Source organism: Salmo trutta, chromosome 18 (genome assembly GCF_901001165.1).
Source record: "Salmo trutta chromosome 18, fSalTru1.1, whole genome shotgun sequence".
Classification (NCBI taxonomy): domain Eukaryota; kingdom Metazoa; phylum Chordata; class Actinopteri; order Salmoniformes; family Salmonidae; genus Salmo; species Salmo trutta.
In genome coordinates, this window is record NC_042974.1 from 6,263,165 (window position 1) to 6,282,793 (window position 19,629).

Genomic DNA, 19,629 nt, shown 5'->3' on the forward strand with positions numbered 1-19,629 from the left:
CCTAAGCAAGTGTTTAAATACTTCCCTACACATGTAGAATATATGGGACAGTCAGGTCAGTGTCAGGACAGTCAGGTCAGTGTCAGGACAGTCAGGTCAGGACAGGTCAGGTCAGGTCAGTCAGTGTCAGGACAGTCAGGTCAATGTCAGGACAGTCAGGTCAATGTCAGGACAGTCAGGTCAGGTCAGTGTCAGAACAGTCAGGTCAGTTTCAGTTTCAGTGTCAGAACAGTCAGGTCAGTGTCAGAACAGTCAGGTCAGTGTCAGGACAGTCAGGCCAGATCAGGACAGTCAGGTCAGTGTCAGGACAGTCAGGTCAGTGTCAGGACAGTCAGGTCAGGTCAGGACAGTCAGGTCAGTGTCAGGACAGTCAGGTCAGTGTCAGTCAGATCAGTGTCAGGACAGTCAGGTCAGTGTCAGGACAGTCAGGCCAGGTCAGTGTCAGGACAGTCAGGTCAGTGTCAGGACAGTCAGGTCAGTGTCAGGACAGTCAGGCCAGGTCAGGACAGTCAGGTCAGTGTCAGTCAGGTCAGTGTCAGGACAGTCAGGTCAGTGTCAGAACAGTCAGGCCAGGTCAGTGTCAGGACAGTCAGGTCAGTGTCAGGACAGTCAGGTCAGTGTCAGTCAGGTCAGTGTCAGGACAGTCAGGTCAGTGTCAGGACAGTCAGGTCAGGTCAGTGTCAGGACAGTCAGGTCAGTGTCAGGACAGTCAGGTCAGTGTCAGAACAGTCAGGCCAGGTCAGTATCAGGACAGTCAGGTCAGGTCAGTGTCAGTAGTATGATTTGATATGTTTTCTTATTTTTCTTACAATTTTTATCCTGTTTTAGCATATAAAAAATGCTTGGAAAGATCAGAGGTTGGACCTAAGCAAGTGTTTAATTACTTCCCTACACATATAGAATATATGGGACAGTCAGGTCAGTGTCAGGACAGTCAGGTCAGGTCAGTGTCAGAACAGTCAGGTCAGTGTCAGGACAGTCAGGCCAGATCAGGACAGTCAGGTCAGTGTCAGGACAGTCAGGTCAGGTCAGGACAGTCAGGTCAGTGTCAGGACAGTCAGGTCAGTGTCAGAACAGTCATGTCAGGTCAGTGTCAGGACAGTCAGATCAGAACAGTCAGGTCAGGTCAGTGTCAGAACAGTCAGGTCAGTGTCAGGACAGTCAGGTCAGGTCAGTGTCAGGACAGTCAGGTCAGTGTCAGGACAGTCAGGTCAGGTCAGTGTCAGGACAGTCAGGTCAGGTCAGTGTCAGTAGTATGATTTGATATGTTTTCTTATTTTTCTTACAATTTTTATCCTGTTTTAGCATATAAAAAATGCTTGGAAAGATCAGAGGTTGGACCTAAGCAAGTGTTTAAATACTTCCCTACACATGTAGAATATATGGGACAGTCAGGTCAGTGTCAGGACAGTCAGGTCAGTGTCAGGACAGTCAGGTCAGGTCAGGACAGGTCAGGTCAGGTCAGTCAGTGTCAGGACAGTCAGGTCAATGTCAGGACAGTCAGGTCAATGTCAGGACAGTCAGGTCAGGTCAGTGTCAGAACAGTCAGGTCAGTTTCAGTTTCAGTGTCAGAACAGTCAGTTCAGTGTCAGAACAGTCAGGTCAGTGTCAGGACAGTCAGGCCAGATCAGGACAGTCAGGTCAGTGTCAGGACAGTCAGGTCAGTGTCAGGACAGTCAGGTCAGGTCAGGACAGTCAGGTCAGTGTCAGGACAGTCAGGTCAGTGTCAGTCAGATCAGTGTCAGGACAGTCAGGTCAGTGTCAGGACAGTCAGGCCAGGTCAGTGTCAGGACAGTCAGGTCAGTGTCAGGACAGTCAGGTCAGTGTCAGGACAGTCAGGCCAGGTCAGGACAGTCAGGTCAGTGTCAGTCAGGTCAGTGTCAGGACAGTCAGGTCAGTGTCAGAACAGTCAGGCCAGGTCAGTGTCAGGACAGTCAGGTCAGTGTCAGGACAGTCAGGTCAGTGTCAGTCAGGTCAGTGTCAGGACAGTCAGGTCAGTGTCAGGACAGTCAGGTCAGGTCAGTGTCAGGACAGTCAGGTCAGTGTCAGGACAGTCAGGTCAGTGTCAGAACAGTCAGGCCAGGTCAGTATCAGGACAGTCAGGTCAGGTCAGTGTCAGTAGTATGATTTGATATGTTTTCTTATTTTTCTTACAATTTTTATCCTGTTTTAGCATATAAAAAATGCTTGGAAAGATCAGAGGTTGGACCTAAGCAAGTGTTTAATTACTTCCCTACACATATAGAATATATGGGACAGTCAGGTCAGTGTCAGGACAGTCAGGTCAGGTCAGTGTCAGAACAGTCAGGTCAGTGTCAGGACAGTCAGGCCAGATCAGGACAGTCAGGTCAGTGTCAGGACAGTCAGGTCAGGTCAGGACAGTCAGGTCAGTGTCAGGACAGTCAGGTCAGTGTCAGAACAGTCAGGTCAGGTCAGTGTCAGGACAGTCAGATCAGGACAGTCAGGTCAGGTCAGTGTCAGAACAGTCAGGTCAGTGTCAGGACAGTCAGGTCAGGTCAGTGTCAGGACAGTCAGGTCAGTGTCAGGACAGTCAGGTCAGTGTCAGGACAGTCAGGCCAGGTCAGTGTCAGGACAGTCAGGCCAGGTCAGTGTCAGGACAGTCAGGTCAGGTCAGTGTCAGGACAGTCAGGCCAGGTCAGTGTCAGGACAGTCAGGTCAGGTCAGTGTCAGTAGTATGATTTGATATGTTTTCTTATTTTTCTTACAATTTTTATCCTGTTTTAGCATATAAAAAATGCTTGGAAAGATCAGAGGTTGGACCTAAGCAAGTGTTTAAATACTTCCCTACACATGTAGAATATATGGGACAGTCAGGTCAGTGTCAGGACAGTCAGGTCAGTGTCAGGACAGTCAGGTCAGGTCAGGACAGGTCAGGTCAGGTCAGTCAGTGTCAGGACAGTCAGGTCAATGTCAGGACAGTCAGGTCAATGTCAGGACAGTCAGGTCAGGTCAGTGTCAGAACAGTCAGGTCAGTTTCAGTTTCAGTGTCAGAACAGTCAGGTCAGTGTCAGAACAGTCAGGTCAGTGTCAGGACAGTCAGGCCAGATCAGGACAGTCAGGTCAGTGTCAGGACAGTCAGGTCAGTGTCAGGACAGTCAGGTCAGGTCAGGTCAGGACAGTCAGGTCAGTGTCAGGACAGTCAGGTCAGTGTCAGTCAGATCAGTGTCAGGACAGTCAGGTCAGTGTCAGAACAGTCAGGCCAGGTCAGTGTCAGGACAGTCAGGTCAGTGTCAGGACAGTCAGGTCAGTGTCAGGACAGTCAGGCCAGGTCAGGACAGTCAGGTCAGTGTCAGTCAGGTCAGTGTCAGGACAGTCAGGTCAGTGTCAGAACAGTCAGGCCAGGTCAGTGTCAGGACAGTCAGGTCAGTGTCAGTCAGGTCAGTGTCAGGACAGTCAGGTCAGTGTCAGGACAGTCAGGTCAGGTCAGTGTCAGGACAGTCAGGTCAGTGTCAGAACAGTCAGGCCAGGTCAGTATCAGGACAGTCAGGTCAGGTCAGTGGTATGATTTGATATGTTTTCTTATTTTTCTTACCATTTTTATCCTGTTTTAGCATATAAAAAATGCTTGGAAAGATCAGAGGTTGGACCTAAGCAAGTGTTTAAATACTTCCCTACACATATAGAATATATGGGACAGTCAGGTCAGTGTCAGGACAGTCAGGTCAGGTCAGTGTCAGAACAGTCAGGTCAGTTTCAGTTTCAGTGTCAGAACAGTCAGGTCAGTGTCAGAACAGTCAGGTCAGTGTCAGGACAGTCAGGCCAGATCAGGACAGTCAGGTCAGTGTCAGGACAGTCAGGTCAGGACAGGTCAGGTCAGGTCAGTCAGTGTCAGGACAGTCAGGTCAGGTCAGGTCAGGTCAGTAAGGTCAATGTCAGGACAGTCAGGTCAGGTCAGTGTCAGAACAGTCAGGTCAGTTTCAGTTTCAGTGTCAGAACAGTCAGGTCAGTGTCAGAACAGTCAGGTCAGTGTCAGGACAGTCAGGCCAGATCAGGACAGTCAGGTCAGTGTCAGTCAGATCAGTGTCAGGACAGTCAGGTCAGTTTCAGGACAGTCAGGACAGTCAGGCCAGGTCAGGACAGTCAGGTCAGATCAGGACAGTCAGGTCAGTGTCAGTCAGATCAGTGTCAGGACAGTCAGGTCAGTTTCAGGACAGGTCAGGACAGTCAGGTCAGTGTCAGGACAGTCAGGTCAGTTTCAGGACAGTCAGGTCAGTGTCAGGACAGTCAGGCCAGGTCAGGACAGTCGGGTCAGTGTCAGGACAGTCAGGTCAGGTAAGGACAGTCAGGTCAGTGTACCCATGCTCTTATCCAGATGCAGCTCCTCATTGACATAGATTAGCTCTATTTGTCAAATGGGTTGAGTTTATTGCACATAGTAATGCATATTGGCTGTAGATTAATTGATGTAAGTGGTGCATTGTGGGTGAATTAGGAATTAGAATACTATTTTTGTATGATCTCTATGACACCTACCTTCTCTCCACCAGTTCCTTTAGAGCCAGGAGAACCAGGTAATCCCTAGAGAGTAAACACAATAGTGTCAATCAAAATCAATCTACAGTAACAAGAATTATCATGTAAATACCTAGAATACATCTGACCAAACCAGTCATCCATTTATTATCCATTTCAAAGATGTTGTTGAAAACATGAAAATCTCAAATGTTTGTAAAACAAAAAAACCTACACAATGGTGGTTGTCAATCAGAAACAATAATCTCATGTTATTATTATTATGTTATTTCACATCAGGATTATAATACAGGAGGCAGAGGAGGTTTACACAGGCGCAACCAATCAGAACACCTGTTAGTGTGAGGTCAAAGGTCATACTTACAGGAAGTCCCTGAAGCCCCACCTCCCCAGGAGACCCAGCCTTGCCAATGGTGCCCTGTGGAGAAAGAGCGTTATGTGAGTTAAGATGAAATGTTGACATCACAATTGTAATCTTAACTTGATTTGACAACTCCTGCTGATTCCTCCGTTCAACCAGTATGAATCTCATTCTATAGTAGACTTTTCAGAATGCTGTGATCTCCATTGCCAAGCCAATAGAAATCGCTGCAGAAAAGAATCCCTGTAGACCTATGAGAGGGCACAGCACAACTAGAACGATACATCTAATCATGTTCCAGTAGATCCTGTCCATACCTTTCCACCTGGCATTCCAGGAATACCTTCACGCCCATCCACTCCTGACAAACCCTGGACATGAAAAAAGAACCACAACAATCATTCCATGACAAGTGTTAATGTTCCAAGAAGGTTCTATGGTTCTATGAATACACAACAGACAGGATATGCTTACATTTTCCACCGCCAAGACTGATTGTTTATGCTGTGATACAATAGTTACAGTAATACTTACACCCTCTCCCTTGGGCCCAGGAAGACCTGTGATTCCTCTTCCACCTTGAGATCCCTAGATAACAACACAATAGCATAAGGAACCAATCAGGGCATCAGCATTACACCATCACCACCACCCCAGACAGTGACTAAAGACAAGAATCAATTTGGCCATGTGAAACCATGGTAGGTGTATTTTCACTCTGATACCCACCTCATCACCTTTAGGACCAGACTCGCCCATCACGCCCCTCTGGCCTTGGTCACCCTAAAAAGATACAGCATCAACATATTGTAAGACAAAACCTTTTTACAGAGATGTTTAATCATGTCCTTCATTGAGAACACAACACACAATGACATGTGAACAGTATTCCTGAAACACTAACCTTTCCAGAGGTCTAACATTAGTGAAATCATAATGAACAGGAGAAGGGGATTATGGGAGAATACTTACAGTGGATCCTTCAACACCCTGGGGACCTGGATCTCCATCATGTCCTCGTGCTCCCTGTCACAACAACAGAGGTATATTTGCATAAAATGACAGAGAGGATGTAAACACAAGCAAATAAAACATTTTAACGAACCAGGTTTGAAATATAATTAACTTCAAAGAGTGACTCTTACCAGTCCACCTTTGGGCCCCATCATTCCAGTGGAGCCTCTGATTCCCTGAGGACCCTGGAATCACACAACAGCAGAAAGACAAACTGTCACTAACTGTCACTACAGACAATCTGTTATATTATCACTATAGACAATCTGTTATATTATCACTACAGACAATCTGTTATATTATCACTATAGACAATCTGTTATATTATCACTATAGACAATCTGTTATATTATCACTATAGACAATCTGTTATATTATCACTATAGACAATCTGTTATATTATCACTATAGACAATCTGTTATATTATCACTATAGATAATCTGTTATATTATCACTATAGACAATCTGTTATATTATCACTATAGATAATCTGTTATATTATCACTATAGATAATCTGTTATATTATCACTATAGATAATCTGTTATATTATCTGTTAAAGGTAGGTTAATGAGAGTATCAAACCGTTGGGCCCTGGGATCCGAGGTCCCCTGTGGTTCCCTGGTCACCCTCTTCACCCTAGAGAGAAAGAGGTAACATGCAGACATCAGTAAGATGAACAACTGCGTATGACAGAGACATTAAAACATAAGTAGGTACATTTATAGGAGGATAGAAAGATTGATTTAAAATGTAAGCTGTTTCAAAACAAAACAACTCCCATGGACTTTAAATCAATGTTCCTACAGCCTCGTTTACTCAGATACATGACACACTTTTCAATGAAATTGACTCTACTGCTGATCACAGTGCTGTCAGCTGTCAGAGACAACATGCTTTGACTTGTGAGTGAAAAGCATGTTCTACACCAGACACCCTTCAATAGAGCCACTAAGCAAGGCTGAATTCTATACATGGAGAAAGTCATTTACAGAATCTAGACAGACAGACACTGAATGGAGTTATAGGCCACTAGGTGATGAAGTGACTTGGGTATAGAACTGAACTTATTTCCTTATATATGGATGTGTTAGCATGGCATTCCATATCAACCATAACCCCTGCATCACTAACATGGTCTACGTCCCAAATCACACCCTAATCCCTATAAAATGCCCTATTTTTCACCAGGGCCCATAGGGCTGTGTTCATAAGTAGAGCACTATGTAGGGAATGAGGTGTCATTGGGGACGCAGCCATGGAAATAGTTTACTTTCAGGCAACATATCACTCACAGCCTTTCAGAGATCCTATAGCAGGCAGAGATCCTATAGCAGGCAGAGATCCTATAGCAGGCAGAGATCCTATAGCAGGCAGAGATCCTATAGCAGGTAGAGATCCTATAGCAGGTAGAGATCCTATAGCAGGTAGAGATCCTATAGCAGGTAGAGATCCTATAGCAGGTAGAGATCCTATAGCAGGCAGAGATCCTATAGCAGGTAGAGATCCTATAGCAGGTAGAGATCCTATAGCAGGTAGAGATCCTATAGCAGGTAGAGATCCTATAGCAGGTAGAGATCCTATAGCAGGTAGAGATCCTATAGCAGGCAGAGATCCTAAAGCAGGTAGAGATCCTGACCGCATGGATCTCAGGCCCTGACCGCATGGATATCAGGCCCTGACCGCATGGATCTCAGGCCCTGACCGCATGGATCTCAGGCCCTGACTGGATGGATATCAGGTCCTGACTGCATGGATATCAGGCCCTGACTGCATGGATATTAGGCCCTGACTGGATGGATATCAGGCCCTGACTGCATGGATATCAGGCCCTGACTGGATGGATATCTGGCCCTGACTGCATGGATATCAGGCCCTGACTGCATGGATATCAGGCCCTGACTGGATGGATATCAGGCCCTGACTGCATGGATATCAGGCCCTGACTGGATGGATATCTGGCCCTGACTGCATGGATATCAGGTCCTGACTGCATGGATATCAGGTCCTGACTGGATGGATATCTGGCCCTGACTGCATGGATATCAGGTCCTGACTGCATGGATATCAGGCCCTGACTGCATGGATATCAGGTCCTGACTGCATGGATATCAGGTCCTGACTGGATGGATATCAGGCCCTGACTGGATGGATATCAGGTCCTGACTGGATGGATATCAGGTCCTGACTGGATGGATATCAGGTCCTGACTGGATGGATCTCAGGCCCTGACTGGATGGATATCTGGCCCTGACTGCATGGATATCAGGTCCTGACTGCATGGATATCAGGTCCTGACTGGATGGATATCTGGCCCTGACTGCATGGATATCAGGTCCTGACTGCATGGATATCAGGCCCTGACTGCATGGATATCAGGCCCTGACTGGATGGATATCTGGCCCTGACTGCATGGATATCAGGCCCTGACTGCATGGATATCAGGTCCTGACTGGATGGATATCAGGTCCTGACTGCATGGATATCAGGTCCTGACTGGATGGATATCAGGCCCTGACTGGATGGATATCAGGTCCTGACTGGATGGATATCAGGTCCTGACTGGATGGATATCAGGTCCTGACTGGATGGATATCAGGTCCTGACTGGATGGATATCAGGTCCTGACTGGATGGATATCAGACCCTGCCGGATGGATATCAGGTCCTGGCTGGATGGATATCAGGTCCTGACTGGATGCATACTGACAGCTAAGAAGTAGCAGTGAGAGTATTTCTTGTAAAGTCTAATCTGAATATTTTGATCAGTTGATCAGTCGAGTTGTAAAGCTGATCCCATGAAGCATCACATGAAGCAAAGAGACCATAGGAGCTACAAAGCTCCAAGCTTATTCTATGTCATGGAAACATCTGGTCTGGTTTTCCAGAAACACACTAAACCTACTTCTGGACAAAGTCTTTTTAATGTAGTGTAGGCTTTTGTTCAGTTCTCTGAATGTGTATAAAATGTAATCCCTTACCTTGTGCCCTTGTTTCCCAGGCTCTCCTCCTTCCCCTTTTACTCCTTTGTGACCCTAGAAAACAGAGGAACATGAAGCTTAAACACCCTCCTCAATCTCTATCACATATCACTGTTAGACTATCATTATACTAACTGCGAAGACAATAGAATAGATTTAAACCAATGACTTAGGTTGAAGCAGCTATGGTTACCATTAGCACAACATATGATGACTTATGAGACCAAGTTATCAATAAACCACTGGCTATGTTCCAATGCCCTTCCTAGCATACCACTGAGAATGTTTATGCATTACATAACTTCATATGATACACTAGTGAGGTCATGCACTCTCCTTGGCCCCTGACCCCTGAACCTTGACCCTTGACTCACCTTCATGCCAGGGAGACCGGGATGACCAGGTGTCCCAGGTGGACAGGCACCAGGACACTAAACAGCAGCAGGATAAATCAACAGGACAGATAATCACTCATACGTGTAATGCCAGGCACTGAGTTGTGTGAACTTGAACGAACAAAGTCTTACCAGCTCGGCACTCAAATCCTGCATCCCTGCTGCACCCTGAAAAACACATCATTTTGAGAATGATGAATCAGTTGATTAGGAAGAGTAGATGACTGTTCAACGTGACACACTAACATCTCACGATATTCTCTGGATGTGCTTGTCAACCTATCATCAACTAGGGATGTAACACGGTGACAGTGATCCACAGATGTACTACTCACTCTAGGTCCTGTTGATCCACAGATGTACTACTCACTCTAGGTCCTGCTGATCCACAGATGTACTACTCACTCTAGGTCCTGCTGATCCACAGACGTACTACTCACTCTAGGTCCTGCTGATCCACAGATGTACTACTCACTCTAGGTCCTGCTGATCCACAGACGTACTACTCACTCTAGGTCCTGCTGATCCACAGATGTACTACTCACTCTAGGTCCTGCTGATCCACAGATGTACTACTCACTCTAGGTCCTGCTGATCCACAGATGTACTACTCACTCTAGGTCCTGCTGATCCACAGATGTACTACTCACTCTAGGCCCTGCTGATCCACAGATGTACTACTCACTCTAGGCCCTGCTGATCCACAGATGTACTACTCACTCTAGGTCCTGCTGATCCACAGATGTACTACTCACTCTAGGTCCTGCTGATCCACAGATGTACTACTCACTCTAGGCCCTGCTGATCCACATATGTACTACTCACTCTAGGCCCTGCTGATCCACAGATGTACTACTCACTCTAGGTCCTGCTGATCCACAGATGTACTACTCACTCTAGGCCCTGCTGATCCACAGATGTACTACTCACTCTAGATCCTGCTGATCCACAGATGTACTACTCACTCTAGGTCCTGCTGATCCACAGATGTACTACTCACTCTAGATCCTGCTGATCCACAGATGTACTACTCACTCTAGGTCCTGCTGATCCACAGATGTACTACTCACTCTAGGTCCTGCTGATCCACAGATGTACTACTCACTCTAGGTCCTGCTGATCCACAGATGTACTACTCACTCTAGGCCCTGCTGATCCACAGATGTACTACTCACTCTAGGCCCTACTGATCCACAGATGTACTACTCACTCTAGGTCCTGCTGATCCACAGATGTACTACTCACTCTAGGTCCTGCTGATCCACAGATGTACTACTCACTCTAGGCCCTGCTGATCCACAGATGTACTACTCACTCTAGGTCCTGCTGATCCACAGATGTACTACTCACTCTAGGTCCTGCTGATCCACAGATGTACTACTCACTCTAGGCCCTGCTGATCCACAGATGTACTACTCACTCTAGGTCCTGCTGATCCACAGATGTACTACTCACTCTAGGCCCTGCTGATCCACAGATGTACTACTCACTCTAGGCCCTGCTGATCCACAGATGTACTACTCACTCTAGGCCCTGCTGATCCACAGATGTACTACTCACTCTAGGTCCTGCTGATCCACAGATGTACTACTCACTCTAGGCCCTGCTGATCCACAGATGTACTACTCACTCTAGGCCCTGCTGATCCACAGATGTACTACTCACTCTAGGCCCTACTGATCCACAGATGTACTACTCACTCTAGGCCCTGCTGATCCACAGATGTACTACTCACTCTAGGTCCTGCTGATCCACAGATGTACTACTCACTCTAGGCCCTGCTGATCCACAGATGTACTACTCACTCTAGGCCCTACTGATCCACCAGGTCCTGTTGGTCCTCTCACTCCCATAGCACCCTGTGGTAACGGACATAGAAAGCAGATCAAACAAACAGGTATGGTCCATTTTCATTCCCCTTTTGATTGACGTTCCTGACAGAGGAGGTACTGTACATCACAGGAGGTTGGTGGCACCTTAATTGGGGAGGACGGGCTCGTCCACGGGCTGGAGCGGAATTAGTGGAACAGTATCAAATACATCAAATACATGGTTTCCATGGTTTCCAGGTGTTTGATGCCATTCCATTCACTCCGTTCCAGCTGTTATTATGAGGCATCCTCCCCTCAGCAGCCTCTTATGCTGTACATCCAATCAGCCATATTTGGCCCTAAGACTCCAGCTCCCAAACTATCTACATGCAGTGCTTGAAGTGGACTGAAATAGGAGCTGGTACTCAGGATTTTAGGGTCCAGTACTGTTTATTTTCACCTGCCGGAACTCAAGCAGTAGAAAAGCACCGGTCTGTTCCGGCCCAATTCAAGCTCTGTCCACATAGAGAATCACTATGTCCTGACTGAGGATCTATATGTCCTGCGGATCGTTAGGTGATGAGGACCATTAAGTCAAGAGGATTGTTAGGTGATGAGGATCGTTAGGTCATGAGGATCGTTAGTTCACGGGGATCGTTAAGTCAAGAGGATTGTTAGGTGATGAGGATCGTTAGGTGATGAGGATCGTTAGGTGATGAGGATCGTTAGTTCATGGGGATCGTTAAGTCAAGAGGATTGTTAGGTGATGAGGATCGTTAGGTCATGAGGATTGTTAGTTCATGGGGATCATTAAGTCAAGAGGATTGTTAGGTGATGAGGATCGTTAGGTGATTAGGATTGTTAAGTCAAGGGGATTGTTAGGTGATGAGGATCGTTAGGTGATGAGGATCGGTAGGTCATGAGGGTCTGTCACTGATACTCACAGGGGGTCCACCTTTGCCCAAATCACCTGGAAGTCCTCCTGGCCCCGGGGGTCCCTGTTCAGAGAAACACGTATTAATTCACTGAAAATTATGACTTGTACTAATTTATCACTCACACAAAAAATAATATTTTTTGTTGCATTTTTCATAGTTTTGAAAGTTATTCAACAATATGTCTGTTTCCCACACAGTTGCCTTCCGAATGCATCAAAGGTATCTTACCATGGCTAATGTGAACGTTAACAGACATTTTACTAGATACTGTACTGTAAAGATGTAATACATGTGTCATGTGAATGTGTAATTAATAATACTGTAAAATACTTACAGGGGGTCCATCGTCTCCAACGCCCTATGGAGGAAAACAGAAACACAAGACGAGTCAATGACATAAGATACTATAGCATCTTTATAGGCTCTATGAAGGCTCTATGAAGGCCTCATTAATACGCCTTAGAAGCTACGTTTCATGTGATGTGAGAAAGCAGAATATTCTATGGCTGGGCCCTCTGAGTCTTCAGTATGGACTGATTCCACTAATGAATGAGTGGTTGATAGAGAATAATGTAGCTCACAGCTAGTCCACGAGGTCCTGGTTTCCCGGGTTCCCCCTGAAACAAAGTCAAATAGCATGTCAGCTTGAAAACCCAGTGAACATGAGACAACTGTAAAGAGAATATCTAATATGTACTGTGAGTTAATCAGCCCCCATCCAGCACCCAAAGCAATTTATGCATGTCTTAGACATAAAAGTATTTTCTCCATAAAGACATGTTTTAGCTTGTCATGTACACACAAACAGAATTCAGTATCCTATTTCCACCAGGACCACATACACATACTAAAAATGGAAGATGCTTTGGATAAAAGCCTCTGTTGCATATATTCACACATGACTTGTATTCTTATACTGTAATAGTCAAGCCACTGTTCCAAATCCTTAGACATTGTCAAACACACACCAAACACACACCAACTAAATTCTGCAGCTGTTTGATTCCTGTGCTGTAATATTCTCACCAATTTATTTTCCTTCTTAGACAAATGAAGCCATCTGAGTAAAATCATTAACTAGAGACTTAACAAACTATGTATGTGGGAAACATAATTTCTCCATAAAGACATGCTTTCATCTCATCAGAAACACACACCAACAGTATCCTACTCCGTATCCTTCTGACACTTCCACTGAATATTCTGGACAATTTCCTTCTTAGACAAATGAAGCCGTCTGAGTAATTACTTAACTAGAGACTTCACAGACTGAATTAACATTCTTCCAGTTTAATCCTGTGACTGAGAACCTGAGCCATGCAGGGTGCACTTGGCCCAGCAAATGTTCCCCCAAGGCTTGGGTCCTGTTCATTATGCACCAAAATGAAGGAAAAAATAGGGAGGGACTTAGTGAACTCGTCCAATAAGAAACACAAATTTTGTTCTCCGTTGCAAAATGTTTCCATTTTTCTTCCTTGCTTGCCCTAATGAACATGACTCTGATGCTTGGGCCCGGTTCCCCACGGAGATTACCCAGAACTCTGGCAGGGAGGGCTCAGGGATTAAAGCTCATTTGTCATGAGGAATTGCTTTCCGCGTTGTAATTGTAATTCCTGCTGTCTTGCCTGCCAACACAGTGGGCAGCAGCCTGGTCAGTAGCTTGGCTCAGTCACCCGGCTGAGAGTTACCCGGCTGAGAGTTACCCGGCTGAGAGTCACCCGGCTGAGAGTCACCCGGCTGAGAGTCACCCGGCTGAGAGTCACCCGGCTGAGAGTCACCCGGCTGAGAGTTACCCGGCTGAGAGTTACCCGGCTGAGAGTTACCCGGCTGAGAGTTACCCTGGTCCCACATCTGATTGGACTGTCTGCTGTGACAATGACCAAAGGAATTGACAAGACAGCACCAACACATCTGGGACCAGACTGTCTGAGAGTCTATGAAGCAGAAACATTAAAGGGCTCATTAGTGATTAGTTACTCACTTTCTGTCCAAGGGGACCATCGGGGCCTTCATCTCCAGTAGGGCCAGTCAAACCCTGCAGAGAGAGGAAGAGAGGAGAGATAGACCAGGCTTCACTAATCCATCACAACAAAGACAGAAATGTCCTCCAGCGTCAGTAGGAGATCAGCTGTACGCTATAAAACTATAAGAGTTAGTTGATACCTTTTCATAAGAGATCATAACAGAATACCTTTCTCTAAGAAATGTTTTCCAACTTTACAAACTTTAAGTTGTGCTTTAAGTCTTCCTAATCTCATAATAATTCCAGCTGTGTATGTACATGATGTCATAAGAAAGGTTGCGTAAGCCTCCCGGGTGGTGCAGTGGTCTAAGGCCCTGCGTCGCAGTGCCACCAGAGATTCTGGGTTCGAGCCCGGGCTCTGTCACAGCCGGCCGTGACCGGGAGGTCCATGGGGCAGCGCACAATTGACCCAGCGTTGTCCGGGTTAGGGAGGGCTTGGCCGGCAGGGATATCCTTGTCTCATCGCGCACTAGTGACTCCTGTGGCGGGCCGGGCACAGTGCACGCTGACACTGTCGCCAGGTGTACGGTGTTTCCTCTGACATATTGGTGCGGCTGGCTTCCGGGTTGGATGGGCATTGTGTCAAGAAGCAGTGCGGCTTGGTTGGGTTGTGTTTTGGAGGACGCATGGCTCTCGACCTTCGCCTCTCCCGTGTCCGTACGGGAGTTGCAACGATGAGACAAGACTGTAACTACTACCAATTGGATACCACGAAATTAGGCGGTAAAAAAAAAAAAAACTCACACAGCTAATGGGGTGGGAGGAGCTCAGAAGTAGGCGTGTGTATGTGGGCAGGGCTAAACGATGCCCCTCCCACAATGAATGAATCGGTAAAGTACTGTTTCTGCATTAGCATTTTCAAAATAGTTTCAACAAATGCTTCCTTGGATTATATTGATTTAAGATAGATGACGTTTAGTTTGAATAGATGATGGCATCTAGTCTGGAATAGGAATTCTCTCCACAGACACCACGGTCAGGACAAACTGAGACATCTCTCTGAGACGGTTAACTTACTGGGAGAGTGGTTAACCATCACCCACATTCCCCTGGTCCAAGTCAAACAAGCCCCATTGACAGGTATCATTCCACAGCAGCCTGAGGATCCTCAACTGGAGACTGGAGACACCCACAGCACAAACACTGCTGGGTACTGTTTCACTAAGGCTTTATGGGCGTGAGAAAAAATATTGCCAAAATAATTTAAAAAACACTTCACAGCAATCATTTCCTGGACAGAAATAATATCCAGTTGGACCTGTACACTGAGTATAAAACATTAGGAACACCTGCTCTTTCCATGACATAGACTGACCAGGTGAATCCAGGTGAAAGCTATGGTCCTTTATTGATGTCACTTGTTAAATCCACTTCAATCAGTGTAGATGAAGAGGAGCAGACAGGTTAAAGAAGGATTTTTAAGCCTCAAGAATGATCCACCACCCAAAAGACATCCAGCCAACTTGACACAACTGTGGGAAGCATTGGAGTCAACCCTGTGGAACACTTTCGACACCTTGTAGAGTCCATTCCCTGACAAATTGAGGCAGTACCGGCAAAAGGGGGGGTGCAACTCCATATTAGGAAGGTGTTCCTAATGTTTGGTATACTCATCCACTTTGATATCTCATCCGTATGCCTTTGTTCACACTCTATAGACCTACTACAGTCACTTTGATATCTCATCCGTATGCCTTTGTTCACACACTATAGACCTACTACAGTCACTTTGATATCTCATCCGTATGCCTTTGTTCACACTCTATAGACCTACTACAGTCACTTTGATATCTCATCCGTATGCCTTTGTTCACACTCTATAGACCTACTACAGTCACTTTGATATCTCATCCGTATGCCTTTATTCACACTCTATAGACCTACTACAGTCACTTTGATATCTCATCCGTATGCCTTTGTTCACACTCTATAGACCTACTACAGTCACTTTGATATCTCATCCGTATGCCTTTGTTCACACTCTATAGACCTACTACAGTCACTTTGATATCTCATCCGTATGCCTTTATTCACACTCTATAGACCTACTACAGTCACTTTGATATCTCATCCGTATGCCTTTGTTCACACTCTATAGACCTACTACAGTCACTTTGATATCTCATCCGTATGCCTTTGTTCACACTCTATAGACCTACTACAGTCACTTTGATATCTCATCCGTATGCCTTTGTTCACACTCTATAGACCTACTACAGTCACTTTGATATCTCATCCGTATGCCTTTATTCACACTCTATAGACCTACTACAGTCACTTTGATATCTCATCTGTATGCCTTTATTCACACTCTATAGACCTACTACAGTCACTTTGATATCTCATCCGTATGCCTTTGTTCACACTCTATAGACCTACTACAGTCACTTTGATATCTCATCCGTATGCCTTTATTCACACTCTATAGACCTACTACAGTCACTTTGATATCTCATCCGTATGCCTTTATTCACACTCTATAGACCTACTACAGTCACTTTGATATCTCATCCGTATGCCTTTGTTCACACTCTATAGACCTACTACAGTCACTTTGATATCTCATCCGTATGCCTTTGTTCACACTCTATAGACCTACTACAGTCACTTTGATATCTCATCCGTATGCCTTTATTCACACTCTATAAACCTACTACAGTCACTTTGATATCTCATCCGTATGCCTTTGTTCACACTCTATAGACCTACTACAGTCACTTTGATATCTCATCCGTATGCCTTTATTCACACTCTATAGACCTACTACAGTCACTTTGTGAGCCTACAGCAGAAGTGTGACTGAAACGCAAACTACGCACAAAGTGATACATGGACCATGTACACTTGATAGTATACTTTAGGATATCAGTACAAACTAATATCCTAGGAGTGTTTTCCTAACCCTCTTTTCTCCCTCCAATTTGGATGGAAGCTACAGTTAATAAAGTGCAGGCCTTCCTTCTCTCTGCCTGAACAAAAAGACTGTTGTTACAAAGGAAACTGTCAGATTCTTAGCCTTTCTTTGCTCCCGAGTGGCGCAGCGGTCTGAGGCACTGCATCTCAGTGCTAGAGGCGTCACTACAGACACCCTGGTTTGAATCCAGGCTGTATCACAACCGGCCGTGATTGGGAGTCCCATAGGGCCGCGCACAATTGGCCCGGCGTTGTCCAGGTTTGGCCGGTGTAGGCCGTCATTGTACATAAGAATTTGTTCTTAACTGACTTGTCTAGTTAAATAAAGGTATATGTAAAGGTTAATATACATATATTTGGCCTGCTTGAAAATTCCGATTGTCTCCTCTCTTGGGTAAAGATTGATTGGCTCCTCTCTTGGGTAAAGATTGATTGGCTCCTCTCTTGAGTAAAGATTGATTGGCTCCTCTCTTGGGTAAAGATTGATTGGCTCCTCTCTTGGGTAAAGATTGATTGGCTCCTCTCTTGGGTAAAGATTGATTGGCTCCTCTCTTGGGTAAAGATTGATTGGCTCCTCTCTTGGGTAAAGATTGATTGGCTCCTCTCTTGGGTAAAGATTGATTGGCTCCTCTCTTGGGTAAAGATTGATTGGCTCCTCTCTTGAGTAAAGATTGATTGGCTCCTCTCTTGGGTAAAGATTGATTGGCTCCTCTCTTGGGTAAAGATTGATTGGCTCCTCTCTTGGGTAAAGATTGATTGGCTCCTCTCTTGGGTAAAGATTGATTGGCTCCTCTCTTGGGTAAAGATTGATTGGCTCCTCTCTTGGGTAAAGATTGATTGGCTCCTCTCTTGGGTAAAGATTGATTGGCTCTTCTCTTGGGTAAGGAAGGGGTCATCACCACCACTTCAACATGTTGATGAAGCAAGAACATCATTTTAAGGGTAGAAGGTGCACATATTGAGAAGTTCCACCCCCTAGCTACTGTACTGCTGCTATAACCTGAATATGACAGTCATCATGACTAGTTCACTATTACTATCATCAAAGATGACAAAAAAGGCGCCAATGACGACAAACAGGAAATTGAAGGCAGAGGATGAATGATTTGAAACAGGATACTCACATCTGCCCCGGGCTCGCCTGGCAACCCGGCTGAGCCTAGTTTACCTGCATCTCCATCAGGGCCCTAACAACACAACACAACCACAGCAGAACAACAACAACATACTGACAGTCAAATACATCAGAATTACAGTCAAATACATCAGAATTACTAGATGATAATGACATAGTATTGTGTTAACAATTTAAAACATGAAAAGTTTATAATTACAGCAGGGCCATCCTCTCCGTCGTCTCCCCTCTCACCCTGAAATAGAAAAAGGCCCACATGTGAAATGCATAGATAAATATATATATCTATATATATTCACACATATGTATACATATGTGTTCATACATAATTGGTCTAATTCCAACTCTTCAGCATGCAGCCAGTTATGGTTGTAAAAAGGGTTGTTCTCGCCCACCATACAAATCACATAATCACATAATTATGAACATGAGTTGGGATGATAGTGACATGAGGTGAGCTCGTCCCATCTTACAAATCAATTACGAACATGAGTTGTGATAATACTCTTATCATTTGGAAGATAATTCAAGTTAATAGAGGAGAGAACTTACAGCGACACCATCAATTCCTGGGACACCTGCGGGTCCTGGAGGGCCGACGGGGCCTGAGGCCCTCTGGACAAAGAGACGGTCAAACAATGCAATCAGCTATGGATATCATTGCTATACATAATAAACATACATCTGTATGGGACATACTGTATGTCTGAAGATGAAGGAGAAGCAGACGTCTCCGTTAGGCTTAGCCAATAATAATTCATTCAAGGAATAACAGGTGCATAAATGGCATAGCAAAGCAAACATAAGACACCAACACAACTGAAGTAAATACCCTTGGTTCTGAGAAATGTGTTCAATCCATGTGATAGTAGCTACCCACTGGGCACAGACATCAATTCAACATCTATTACACTTTGGTTCCAACGTCATTTAGTGAAATGATTTGGAAACAGCGTTGATTCAACCAGTGTGTACCCAGTGAGTACATGATGTAAATAAATACTGTATGCTCAGTCACAGTCACCCAGTTACAGAAATGAAATGATCATCCTTTGATTTGTTTCAGGATTTCCTATAGAACAACTTCACTTACATGACTAGACTAACTATAATCTGGACATTCTGCTAGTTGGTTCCACAACAATAAATCCATGAGAATAACATAATTTAGATACACTCACCTGAAGTTCTGCTGCTTCAACCTGAAAGTAGAGGTACACAGATAAGGACTTACTTGTGTGGAGCAAATAAGGACAATCTGCACCAAAAGTACCCAAAAAAGTGGCCCGCGAGCCATGGTCTCTCCTGCTCTTCCCTCTCCCGGACAGCAAGAACGGGTCAAAATGCTTTCCTTTTTCTTGGATGAGTTGGGTTGAAGGACCCCCGACAAAAAAAGTCACCGAACTGAATCCGTTTCTACCAACTGAACCGTCAGAGGTACCATTGGCATCAAAGCCTTGTGCATATTCATGACCTGCTTAGTTCTAGGAAGTGATTGGCAGAATTCACGGACTGCGCCGAGACGGACTGGGAGGGGTTATTATGGGTACAGAGGGCAAATGGAA

At 45.3% G+C, this 19,629-nt stretch overlaps 1 protein-coding gene across 2 annotated transcripts in view; it reads right to left on the minus strand.

Moving 5' to 3' along the window:
- Positions 1-19,629, minus strand: part of col9a1b (collagen, type IX, alpha 1b) — a 49,844-nt gene that overhangs the window by 28,988 nt on the left and 1,227 nt on the right. The window contains exons 3-22 of one of the 2 annotated variants that reach the window (XM_029697586.1): positions 19,246-19,266; positions 18,617-18,679; positions 18,264-18,299; positions 18,054-18,116; positions 13,975-14,028; positions 12,575-12,610; positions 12,328-12,351; positions 12,000-12,053; positions 11,050-11,103; positions 9,377-9,412; positions 9,224-9,280; positions 8,850-8,903; positions 6,455-6,508; positions 6,001-6,054; positions 5,828-5,881; positions 5,585-5,638; positions 5,390-5,443; positions 5,173-5,226; positions 4,859-4,912; positions 4,495-4,539 (exon numbers count right to left, since the gene is read on the minus strand). In XM_029697586.1, coding sequence (XP_029553446.1) covers positions 4,495-4,539; positions 4,859-4,912; positions 5,173-5,226; positions 5,390-5,443; positions 5,585-5,638; positions 5,828-5,881; positions 6,001-6,054; positions 6,455-6,508; positions 8,850-8,903; positions 9,224-9,280; positions 9,377-9,412; positions 11,050-11,103; positions 12,000-12,053; positions 12,328-12,351; positions 12,575-12,610; positions 13,975-14,028; positions 18,054-18,116; positions 18,264-18,299; positions 18,617-18,679; positions 19,246-19,266 — 975 coding nt within the window. Of the gene's footprint in view, positions 1-4,494; positions 4,540-4,858; positions 4,913-5,172; positions 5,227-5,389; positions 5,444-5,584; positions 5,639-5,827; positions 5,882-6,000; positions 6,055-6,454; positions 6,509-8,849; positions 8,904-9,223; positions 9,281-9,376; positions 9,413-11,049; positions 11,104-11,999; positions 12,054-12,327; positions 12,352-12,574; positions 12,611-13,974; positions 14,029-18,053; positions 18,117-18,263; positions 18,300-18,616; positions 18,680-19,245; positions 19,267-19,298; positions 19,518-19,629 lie in introns of those variants that run through there. The other variant, XM_029697587.1, reaches the window with a different exon arrangement.